This window comes from Citrus clementina, unplaced genomic scaffold, assembly GCF_000493195.1.
Source record: "Citrus clementina cultivar Clemenules unplaced genomic scaffold, Citrus_clementina_v1.0 scaffold_3, whole genome shotgun sequence".
NCBI classification, from domain to species: domain Eukaryota; kingdom Viridiplantae; phylum Streptophyta; class Magnoliopsida; order Sapindales; family Rutaceae; genus Citrus; species Citrus x clementina.
This window is the reverse complement of record NW_006262339.1, coordinates 34,667,845-34,680,594: the sequence shown is the minus strand read 5'-3', so window position 1 is coordinate 34,680,594 and position 12,750 is coordinate 34,667,845. Positions and strand designations below refer to the sequence as shown.

The 12,750-nt window shown below is 30.3% G+C and overlaps 1 protein-coding gene across 1 annotated transcript; it reads left to right on the top strand.

Annotated features, from left to right (window-relative positions):
• Positions 1–8,214: 8,214 nt before the first annotated feature.
• Positions 8,215–9,387, top strand: LOC18048423 (protein LIGHT-DEPENDENT SHORT HYPOCOTYLS 1). Its single transcript, XM_006442612.2, has one exon. It carries the CDS (start codon positions 8,770–8,772, stop codon positions 9,385–9,387), a length of 618 nt encoding a protein of 205 aa, XP_006442675.1. The 5' UTR covers positions 8,215–8,769.
• The last annotated feature ends 3,363 nt before the right edge of the window (positions 9,388–12,750 follow it).

Sequence of the window (12,750 nt, the reverse complement as noted above, 5' to 3'; positions counted from 1 at the left end):
TACGTAATAGACTGTATAACAATATTAGGAGCGAGAAAATAAATAGAAATTGAAAAATTCACAAATTTATTTTGTTTATTTGGAGGTATATAGTTCATTTAATTGTAATTATAAAAAAATATAATTTATATTTGTTAGCCTGAGGCTTCAGTTTTCCCAAGCCCGGCCCTGCATCCATTTATAGAAACTTTCCAAAACTGGGGGACTAAATTTGATTTATTTTAAGGATAAAATAAAATTTGGGTGTAGAAGAACCAATGCTTTTGTAACTTTATTTCAAGAAAATTCTAGGGAAATTTGCTTCAAAATGCAATCAATTGCTTGAAATTTTCAGAGAATATGGACAATTTCAGGAATTTAAAATTTTACTTTTATTAATAAAAAAAAAAACTGATGATAATTAGGGGTAGTGGAATTAATTAAAGAACTTTTCAATGTGAATGTATAACACCATGATTTGTGCCACTCCCATTTTTATTATTTGTCCCAAATAGATATGTTGGAGGAATTTGATTGTATGGTATTTGTAGCTTTCAGAGTTCAAAACTTCAAATGGAGGAAAGGTGCTTGCTTTAATTTAAGTGGAAGCATGTATTTGTCTTTTTCAATCATTACGTTATGACAATTAATAATGGCCAACAAGATATTCTCTCTTTATAACTAAAACTAGGAATAAATTTTTTTTTTCTTCTTAGATTAACTGTTTATATAAGGCGGTTGTGATTCTATTATTATTATTATTATTATTTTATTATATAAATTAGTGCTTCTTTATCAAAAATTAATTTATAAAATTTTGATAAAATATATAAAAAGATCTTATTTTTAATATAAAAGGGAAAAAAGAAAGAAAATCTCACATACCGAGCGTTCTACGATGTGTCAATGTCAGTGGTCTCATTCATTATTTCAGCAAATCATTTCTTCGAATTAGGCATCACTAGAAGCCATTCCAGACTCCTTGAAGTAGTATAATAATAATACGTAATGGAAGAAAAAATTCTTTATATTTCTACGGAATTAAGTGGCTTAAAAGAAAAAAAAAAATTCCATTGAAAGAAGCATTTCCGGTTTGACAAGGTTTCTTTTTTCTGTTAATTGTATTATTTTGTCTAATATTAACATTGTTTTTTGACACACGATGACCTTACATGATAAATTGTTAACCCTTCATACGATGTATAGTCATATATTCAATCTGGTGTATGTTAATGGAGGTTTGGAGTAAACAATTAATTGTGGGTAGAGTTAGTACAATTATTAAAATCTTTGTAGTATAATGCGAGAAGTCCAAACTTTACTCATGGATTAATAATTATTATTATTATTATTATTATTATTATTTTTGTCTAATTTTCTATACATCCTTCACAATGTTTTGAGTCACAAATACTCATATTGGATAAATCGATATTGTTTCTCCCGTTGCTCCCACTTGAGAAATTTTCTTCTTCCACCTATCCTTTTTATGGAAGACGAGAAAAACCATCAATTATTTGATTTTTATGCTAATAACAAGATTATTATTCATTTCTCTCTTAGTAAAATTTTTTTCTTAATTTTAGGGTTATTTCTAGGCGTTGTACCTTTTTTTGTGGGTTTAGTTCCTATTTTGTTAGGATTGTTTGTGAGAGATTTTTCTTCTAATTTTTAATTTTGAATAAAAATCGGAATTATTTCAATTTAAATTTTGAATAAAAATCGGAGTTATTTCAGTTTAAACCGTAACTTTCACCATTTAGATCTAGACATGATACAACTACAAATCTATGGTTCATATAGGATCTTAGTGAGGTAGACATGCCCTTCCAGCAAGAGTAGTTTCAATTAGTGGTTCCATTAATCAATCAAAATCTCGACAACAGCTAGCAGATCTTGTTCAATGTTTTATTTTTTTTTTTTGGGGGGGGAGGCCGGAGGGGGGGAGATAGGCTTGCTACATTGCTACAATTCTACAAAGATTCTGTTATTTTACAGGTCTTGTTATTGGGTACATTATCTGTTACGTACACACCCAATGGTGGAAAGACACACACGTACAGGAGAGAGAAATTACTTACCAAATGCACCCTTTGTGATAGGGGTGTTCCGAATCCAATCCGATCCGCTCAATCCATCTGATCTGTAAAAATTTAATCCGTATAAATTTGATCCTTTGATTGATGGATTGGATATGGATTGTAAATTTAAAAATCCGCAGTCAATTGATTAGATATGGATTTACTTCTGTAAATCCACAAAAATCCGTGAATTCGTAAAAAAAATTATTTATTTATTTAGTTAAAAAAAATTATAAATGTGACATTACATAATTACACAAGCACTATAACATATCTTAGCAATTACCTAATAATAATAAAAAAATAAAAAATAATTAAATAATCAAATATACAAATATATAAATATAACTTGTAAAAATTGTAAAACAAAATAAAAGCAAAGTCACACGCACTAGCAAAAGCAACCTAACATAACGCTAAGTTACCAACAATTTGCAAAGCCACCCAAAAGCAAAGTAACATAATGCAAGTCACCAACAATTTGCAAACAAAAAACCCTAAACTTCACCGCCGTCACACACACTAGCAACACCCAATATTGGTTTGATACACTCTCAACACCGATTTGAAGGACGTCGGCCGCGTGATTCTGGCTAGAGCAAGCCATCTTCTTCCCCGAGTCCATCGAACCACTCACAATCACAGGTTGCAGCCGAACAATTGCACTATCACAACCTTCAAGATCGCCACCCGTATGGCTTCTCCTGGTTCTCATCGTTGATGGCTCCGTAATCACCACTTTTCGACAGGCGCAATAGCCCTGATGAAGGATCAGACTGTGTTTGGTTTCAGAAACTTCGCCATTTCAATTAATTGTGACTTTATTTGAACAATTAATTTCAATGTTATATTAATGTATTATCGTTACTTTATTTGAACAATTAATCTTAGTGTGTTATATTTTTTGAATGTATTATTGTAGTTTATTTGAACAATTAATATCAATATGTTATTTTTAAAAAACTATGAATGTATTATTTTATCTTTATTTAAACAATTAATTTATTTAAATTTTATTCAATTTTTAATTTAATCAGTAGTAAATTTATTTTTATATTAGATTTTTTATTTCATTAGTTCATGATAGGGATGGGAATTTGGGACGGGATTGAGACATATTTTTGTCCCATAAAAAAATTTAGGAACGGGACTGGAACTTTTTTTTTATCCCACTTGCATACACAAGATAGGAGTGAGATTGATAAATTACGTCTCATCCATCTCATTGCCTACTAAGAATGAGAATATTTTCAATTGGGATGGGATCCCGCAGGATCCCATCTCTTTGGGATGGGATCGGGACATATTTTTATCCCAAAAAAAATATAGGGACGGGAGTGAGACGTTTTTTCATCTCACTTACATATACGAGACGGGACTGAGATTAGTAAATCTCATCGCATCTTGTTCCATTGCCAACCCTAGTTCATGGATTGGAGAGAACAAAAAATTTTTAATTCGGAACTAATGCGCAAAATGGTGGATTAGATATGAATTAAGTTAAATCCGCATCTGATCCGCAGACATATGGACTGGATATGGATTGAGTTAAATTCGTATCTGATCTGCAAACGTATGGATTGGATATGGATTGAGTTAAATCCGCATCCAATCCGCAAATGTATGGATTGGATTTGGATTGAATTATTCAATCCGTGGATTGGATTGAATTGAAAAATTATAGTCCGCAAAATCATAGATCGGATATGGATTGATATCTAATTCATAAAATTCGATCCATGAACACCCCTACTTTGTGAAGGTGGCTAAGGTGCAGCCGTTAGGTACCGTATTTGTACCTTAGCCATCTCCCTCGTTATTTATTGGCCCTTTTTTTCCACCTTGTGTCACCGCCATGAGTAGAGCCCGGTGACGCCAAGTACCTTGCGTTTATCAGACCACAACTTTCACTTTAGATCTTTGAGTAAGTTTTTATTAGATTTAGCTTCTTGCGCTACTAAGAAAAAAAATCTATAGTCTTATTCAGAAATAGTATGTATTCTTGTTGATCTATTCTTGCTTACATACTTGATCTTTTTTATTGTTGAGGAAATTTTTTCAATCCAAAATTAAAGTTCAGGACGGATTTATGACATTGTAAATCAATTTTTATAGCATGTAAATTGATTTACAACACCATGAATTTGTCCTAAACTTTAATATCGTTGTAATTATTATTGAATTTCTTGTTATAATTCTCAATTTGGCCGGGACTTTTTATTAAGAGACAATATATGTACCTTTATAGTGTTAACTAGCAATTGCAATGATAATCAGGAAATAAAAATAAATGATGTGTTTACTTACTTAAATGAGGGGTGGAATCGGAATCAAAGTGGCGGTATATATATATATATATTGAATTTCTTGTTGTAATTCTTAGCTTAGCTAGGACTTTTTACTAAGAGACAATATATGTACCTTTGTAGTGTATTTATTAACTAGCAATTGGAATGAAAATAACGAAATGAGAATAAATATTATGTTTACTTGTTTATATGAGAGGTGTAATCAGAATCAAAGTGGTGGGGCCAGTCAAATTGAAAATATTTAAGAAAGTTTCCATTCTTACGGGGGAAGTGAGAATAGGAATCTCATTCCTAAAATTGATCATACTACCCCCACACAATTTTCAAAATTCCAATTTTGTCAATCTTTATATATTTGAAAAATTAAAAGAAAAAAAATGTGCATAGAATCGATCAATATTGCTACTCCTTGCTGATATCATCGTTCTGCACTCACCGGTTGTTGTTGTTATCATTTGCTACCAATGCTCTCGTTGCTGCTGCTATCGATTGCTAGTGCTGGGGGCAATGGTGGTAAAGGTGATGGTTGTGGTGGTGATAATTATTATTATTACTATTACTACTACTACTACTATTATTAATTTATATAGTTATGACATTTTTTTTTACTTTAATTATTGTTAACTATAATTTTTTTAATAATAATAATTACAATTATTATAAAAAAATAATGATAATTATTAACTAAGGGCTTTTTAGTAACTTAAAATAATTCATTTTGATTCTAAGATAAAGTAAACACACCAATGGTAATATAGCTTATTATGATTCCAATTAATGCAGCTCAAGTAAAGATCTTATTCTAATTTTCATTTCTCATTTTCGATTCTAGTTTATTCTGATTCTGCTTATTGATTGATAAATGCACCATTCTAGTAAGCTCATCTTATTCCTTTCAATTTGAAAAAAAAAATCTAACTTTAACATAAGAATTTAATCGAGCTGGAATGGGCAGTTTTGTTAGAGAAAATAAATATACCAATTTAAGTTATTTTTAGTTAGCTAATCTTAATCCTTTTTTAAAAAAAAAAATTGTGCTAATCTTGACATAAGAATTTAATCGATTGGTGAGATGAAGGTAACTATGTGTAAAATTCACTACTATACAAGCCTATAGCTTAACCCATATTAAAAGTTAGTTTAAGAATTAAGGATTATCTCAAACTTATATTGTGAATAACTATTCACAACCAATGTAGGATAATATTGTCAATAGATCATAATTCTCCTATGATTTAAATTTTTCATGAATGAAAATTCAAGTGATGATTATTGTTGATTAATAAATAAAACTATGAAGTTAATTCCTACATACCCACACACTATCGTTAAAACACACATGGTACAAGATCTTTAAATGTTCAAAAAAAGATTCTTAACCATCTTCAACACCCCACATCATATGCAGCTTGATCTTTTTGTTTCTTACAAGGCTAGCTCAAGAGTTGAGGGCTGCCTGAAACTTATATTATTAACTAGATAATATCTTTAACATCCCGTCACGTGTAGGTTGGTTGTTTTGCCTAGCCCACGTCACATGGAAAAATAGTGTAAACCGACTCGTGCATGGATGGGCCTACTTGTAGGTAAATATAAGAGTTAAGGGTTGCCTCAAACTTATATATATATTATTTTCAACTAATTTGGGATACAATAGCTCCAAGAAGGCAACAACTCTTACAATAAATTTATTCAAGAAAATTGGAAAAAATAAATTAAGGTCAGATAAAGAATAGCGTGAAATATTTGGTGAAATATTATTCCATTTACATTTATTTAATTTATATGTTTTTAGATTTAATTATTTTTTTCAATTAAAATTACATTTAAAATATTTTTAAAAAAATTACAGGTTTGACAGATATCTATGTGGGTAGCTATTGGATATTTAAATGATATCAAACCCGCCTATAATCCATAAAATTACCCGCAACAAGCGGGTTTGTGCGAGTTTGAAAGTTTACAGGTACCATTGTCATCCTTAATCCTTTCGCTTTATAGCCTAGACACCATCATATCGTTTTGGAGTACAATATTTTTTAGTTACCATAGTCACAACCAGGGGCGGATCCAGAATTTAATATTACCCCGGGCTAAATTTTAAAATTTATATTTTGAAGCGAACATAAAAATTTATAAGTAGAAATAAGTATATTAAATAAGGAGGAATACCAATAACTTTATCTCTCTAAATATGTACTATAAACAAAAATAATTATAAAAAAGAGTAGAAAATAAAAAACAACTCAAATATGAAATTATTTTTTAATTATAGAATTTGACATTGCAACCTATAATAACTTGTAATTATATAAGGATTAAAAAATCAATTAAGAAATTTAAATTAACATAGATCAATACATGTAATTACAATCAATTAAAAATTGCAAGTAAAACTTTTATGCATGAAGTGAAGTACTAAATTACCCGACTTAATAAATTAAATAATTAAAATTTATTTATCCTTTCAAATTATATAAGTATTTTTAATCAAAAGTTTCAATAATAAACTAAACTCAATTCAGCGAAAAGATATTTGGGTGCAGTTGTTTCTTTGTCGGATGCTCTATCTCTCTTTAAAGAATTAGAAGTTGATAATTCTTCTATTAAAAGCTCTTAAAATACTCAAATTTTATTTTCTAACTTGTCCTCTTAGTTAATATAACTAATAAATAAAATCTGAAAATTCACATTAAAATTTTATGAAAATATTGATAATTGTTACTATATGTTATTTCTGTAAGTACTTTTAAGTCTAGTGATGATGTTATATTACATTGACATATATATTTTTTAATTAGAAGCTTTTTAAAATAAATTAAAGCAGTAATAAATTTTTAACACCCTAATGTTTTCAATCTATTCAATAAATATATAATTTAATCATTTTATAAAATAAGTCACTAATTTCAATTGAAAATAATATAATTGACTGAGGGACACATTTATAAATAAAATAAAAATTCTATTATTATATAAAATTAATGAAAACATATGGGTAATTGAGTTAGGGACATATTTAAATATAAAATGAAAACTCTATTGTTTTATTAAATTATTAAAAAAATAAGGGGTGTAAATGATTTTTTTCTAAACTAGACCGGGCTACAGCCCGGTCTAGCCCACGTGCAGGTCCGCCACTGGTCACAACCTAATGGTAAATATATAAAGAGTAATGATACAGTCACAAACTCTTGTACAAACTTATTTTGTACAAACTGATGTGGCATGATAAGATTGGTTGAATTAATATCACTTGGCCCACATGATTTGTTTTTATTAATTTATATTTTCATTCAACCAATGAATTAATGTCACATCAGTTTGTACAAAATAAGTTTGTACAAGAGTTTGTGGCTGTATCATTACTCATATATAAAATACCTAATAGTAAATATAACTTTTTTTTAATAATTAATAATGAATATAATTTATCTATAAAAAAAAGAAAAAGAAAGATAAAACGTCAACATAGAAAGAGATGAAAAGAGGAGATGGGCATGGGTAACTGCTGTGAAGGTTCCTCACACGAAGAGTTTCTAAAAAGTAGCTATCAGTCTCTATACTTATAAATTTTTAGCAAAACAATCGTGCGCTTTAATAATTTTACAAATACATACATGTCGATTATTGAGTAGTAGCTTGAAGTGTCACAGCATATAAATTTATGTACAGCCAGTTGGGGTAGTCAGCATCAATCAACTTTTACTTTGCTTTATTCACAGTCACTGCTAGTGCTAGACTTGTCCTTACATACATTTTTAGCAAACAGTCTCCTGTCATCAACTTTACTTATTACCCTCCTGACTGCTCACTGAGTGAGCTGATAAGAGAGAGGGAGAGAGAGGGCACCCCACTTTTTCTTTCTTTCATCACAGACTGATAAATTGAAAATGAAAAACTCGCTGTTTACCCATTGGGCTAATTAATATTTGTTCCTCTTCCTCTTTCTCTTTCTCTTTCTCTTGCTCTTGCTCTCCTTAATTTTACCTGAGTGAGTAAGTGGATTGGTTGCCCTTTATGTTTAGAAAAACAGAAAGTCTTTAAAGGGTAGTCTTGAATATCTCGTAGATCTCTTCAATTTAACTGCAGTCTTTTGCTGATTGATCTTCACTCTCTCTTCTCAACTATGTAAGGACCACTTTCTATCTTTTTTCAAATTTCACTACATGATCTTCCCCTTCATGCATAATCTCTAGCTTAGCTTGGCCTTCACTCATCTTTTGGGTATTTTTCTCCTTGAATAGTACACATTAACAGAAGCCTCATCTCATCAAGTAATAAGCTTCAAAATTTCTCCTCACTCTCACTCTCTCTAGGGTTTCCTCACACTTGAACCCTAAAACAAGATCAAGATCAAGTAAATATATTATCAGAGCAAGCAACCCTAAAATATCTTGATGGACTTAGTCTCTCCACCACCAAATACTAGTGGCTTCCCATCATCAAGCCCTACGGTTCCCACAACCCCAACAGCAAGAGCATCTTCATCATCTCCTTCCGCAACGACGCCGAGCCGGTATGAGAGCCAGAAGCGGAGAGACTGGAACACATTCTGCCAGTACCTTAGGAACCACAGGCCACCGCTGAGTCTCCCCATGTGCAGTGGAGCTCACGTTCTTGAATTCCTCCGGTACTTGGACCAATTTGGCAAGACCAAGGTGCATAACCAAAATTGTCCTTTCTTTGGGTTGCCTAATCCTCCGGCACCCTGCCCCTGCCCGCTCCGGCAAGCCTGGGGAAGCCTCGATGCTCTCATTGGAAGACTCCGGGCAGCCTACGAGGAGCACGGGGGCAGACCCGAAGCAAACCCTTTTGGTGCAAGAGCTGTGAGGATTTTCTTGAGGGAGGTTCGTGATTTTCAAGCCAAAGCAAGAGGTGTTAGTTACGACAAGAAGAGGAAAAGGCCTAAGCAGCAGCAGCAGCAGCAGCAGCAAAAGGTAACTCTTAATGATAATAATAATGTTACACCACCACCACCACCACCATCTGATCATCAATCTGCTGCAAATGAGTGAAAATAAAATTAAGAATATGATAAATAATTGATAATAAATAAGTGATGTAATTTTGATTTGGTATGTATGTATGTATGTATGTATGTATTATGGTGTTTTGAGCATTTGGGTACCTTAAAATGGGCTCTTTTTTTAAGGATAAAAGGGCAAATATTTTAGTGGGTGATTGTGGTAGATTTGTGGCAGAAGCAAGTGATACTTGTGATCATATCATCGATTAATATTATGGACTTGGTGTATTTTGTAAAAATATAATCTGTCTCTTGATCTCCTTCTATTATGTGCAAGTAATTTACCTTTTTTTCTTTTTACTATATACTAAATTTGGAGAGAAAGAAATTGAATAATAATAATTAGAACTTTACAAGAAAGATATGCATGGAGATATGTCTTCCACTATCAAAACCACAGACCTAAAGGCTCAATTATGACTGGGACAAGTTTGTTTATATATAATTAAACATTCTACTTTTATTTGAATCAAAGTTATTATATATTGCTATTAAGTAGCAGACATAGTGAATGTTTGATGAAGATGTAACCTACAACACTATCATCTTTCTCCTCCACTGCTACCACTATTTCTTTCTCTCTCTCTTGGAAAGAGCATTACCCTTTTGATTAAACATTAATTTGTTTAGAATTTGTCAAATTAAAATTATTAATAATGAATGACAATGTCACGAGCCTATGAAAGAAGAAGTCGGTTTTGGTACCAAATAAAGATAATCTTAGTAGATCTATTATTAGGCAAAAAGACAAAGCCTAGATTCATTTTTTTTTAATATTGATGCCAGCTATAAATAACACACATGTTGTATAGTAATTAATAATTAAGAAATTGATTAATGGGAGTATTATAGAGAGAGAGGGAGAGATGGAGTGGCTATTTCCTAATCCACTTGGGCGACAAACTTTATAACATGATTATCGATAATAGTTTTAAATTTTTGTTTGTGAAGTTGGATTATTGTCGTTTTAGGTGTATCTGATAATGTAATGTCACCTTTGAAAGATTCATTATTATAATATTCAAAAGATTTCAGAGAGAATTGAAGACTTGGGAAATTATACAACTCTAAAGTAGGTGATGTGTGTGTGTGTGGTGTAGAAGCTGCTGATATGTATAAAAATGCATGCTCTGCATTGCTTGTTTTGCCTTTATCGTTATTCTAATGCACTTGAGACAAAGGATTGATTTGAAGTAGAACTGTTAGTTCATGCAACTAGATTGAAGCTGAATGAGCTTTTATAAGGTTAGTGTATTTCTTTCAGATATTTTTGTTAAACTTTATAGTTATTTGACTTGTTTATTGGTGCTGAACTGATTCAGTGCTAGATAATTATGACAAGAAGGTTATTTGTTTCTTCTTCTTCTTCCTCTTCTTCTTCTTCTTTTAATAAAATTGGCAGCTGCCTAATCTTTGAAGCATTAATTTAGTAAAGCATTAGTATATATGGTGTACACTTTGGGATTGCTTAGTTTGTGGGTTGACCTTACCAGTAGTATTATTCCTTTTTTATTTTCACTCATTACCTCATGTATATGTTTCAATCAATCCTAATCAAATTCATACATGAGAAGTAATAAATGGATAAAGACTAATAATCTAGGAACACCCAAGACTCTCTCAAAATTTAGTACATATGAGCATTAGAAAAATTCACATTCCATTTAAACTCTTTTTTTAGTATTTTTCATGCATCCAAATAGATTAAATGTACTAAAATGCAAATTACTCACACGTTCTAGATTTTGAAGGTGAATATCATGACATTATAGGAATTTTATATTTGAATGGATTTGAAAAGATCTGATAGATTATTAGCCCAACAAATTTGCTTTGATATGATAGTTGTGATATGATAATGCAGAATGACTTTTTGTCCTTGAAGAGAAGCTTAAAATAGATGCAAAGGCCATGATATAAATGATATGTATCTGATAATTATGTCAATAATTACGAATTATATTATGTTGAGATATTGAAAGATTCAATATTGCCTTCTTAAAACCTTTGTATGAAATTCTTCTGAAAATGCACATTTTCATTATTAAATATCTTCTGTGAAACTTATTGGAATCTAATTAATCTGCAGATTTTATCTGGTAGAAGCTTCTTAAGTCTTTATTCTCTTGTGTATTAATCAATTGACTACAGATATTAAAAGTCATAGATCTTATTAGTTGAAGGAAAAATTAAGAATCCAAGTCATTTGTGTTCTAAAGGTGCAGCTCAATTAATCGTGAATGTGCTTTCAACTTGCGGTCGCTTAAGTTGTGAAGGAGCTTTGCATCTATGATCACCTAAGTTTGAGTAAATAATAAGGGTTGAGGATTTGGTGTTTAGCAATAAAATTTCTTATACCATCCAATTATATTTTTTAATTTAAAAAAAAATCCAAATATATCAATAATAAAAAAAGTAAATTACTCTTAGTTTTCTCTCGGTAACTTCCACCATCATGTCACTTGACTTAAGAGAAAATAGTTGACGATTCGAGGAAATCTCGTTATTTACTCAAAAAATTAATTTGAGTGAGGCAAGCTCTCTGAGAGTAGTGGAATAATTAGACCAAATATATATATATGGTTGGTGGTTGAGAAAATTGATGTGATATTTCAACCTCCAAATTAAGATATAATGAGATTTAGAAGATAATGACTTTTGTGAAAAATATTAAGCGGTGAAATCAATAACTGGATGTATATGCATGCATTCCCAATAATAAGCTTAATTGTTATTCTTTTGAATGCATAAAGTGATTTGACAAAAATTTTGAATTATATTTGTAACAATAATGAAAAGATATTGTTCCAGAAATCGAAATTTAAAGATTTGATTAGCGTCCAGCAAGTTATTGTGCGAAATTTTAATGCGCCACAAATCTTATAAATGCTTATATAGTCTGCCAAAGGATCATATATATCATGAGTTCATTCTAAAATTCAAGTTTATTAATTACCTAGTGAGTTCAATTCAACTTTATCAATTAATATTTAATTAGTGGGTAGAAATATTTGAACACATCAATTTCCTCTCTACACCATCTTTATAATTAAAAAATTTATTATCTAAATAATTTTTTAAAAATTACTTAATTAACCATTTCTTCTCTTTCTCATCTCAATTTTATAAATTCTCATCAATTCATTCAAATATATATTTTTTAATTGCAAATAATTGATATCACAAACTAAGAAGAATAAAACCTACTATTAAAATTAAATATCAATAAATTTTTATCAGCCATGAAAGTTAATAAATATCAATAAATTAATTTTTATTAAACACAAAAGTTAATGAATATCATAAAAAAAAAATCTTATATAGAAAAAGCATGAAATAGCGATAATGATCT

Coding starts and splice junctions, on each gene's coding strand:
- LOC18048423 (XM_006442612.2), top strand. CDS start 8,770: ATGGACTTAGTCTCTCCACCACCAAATACTAGTGGCTTCCCATCATCA.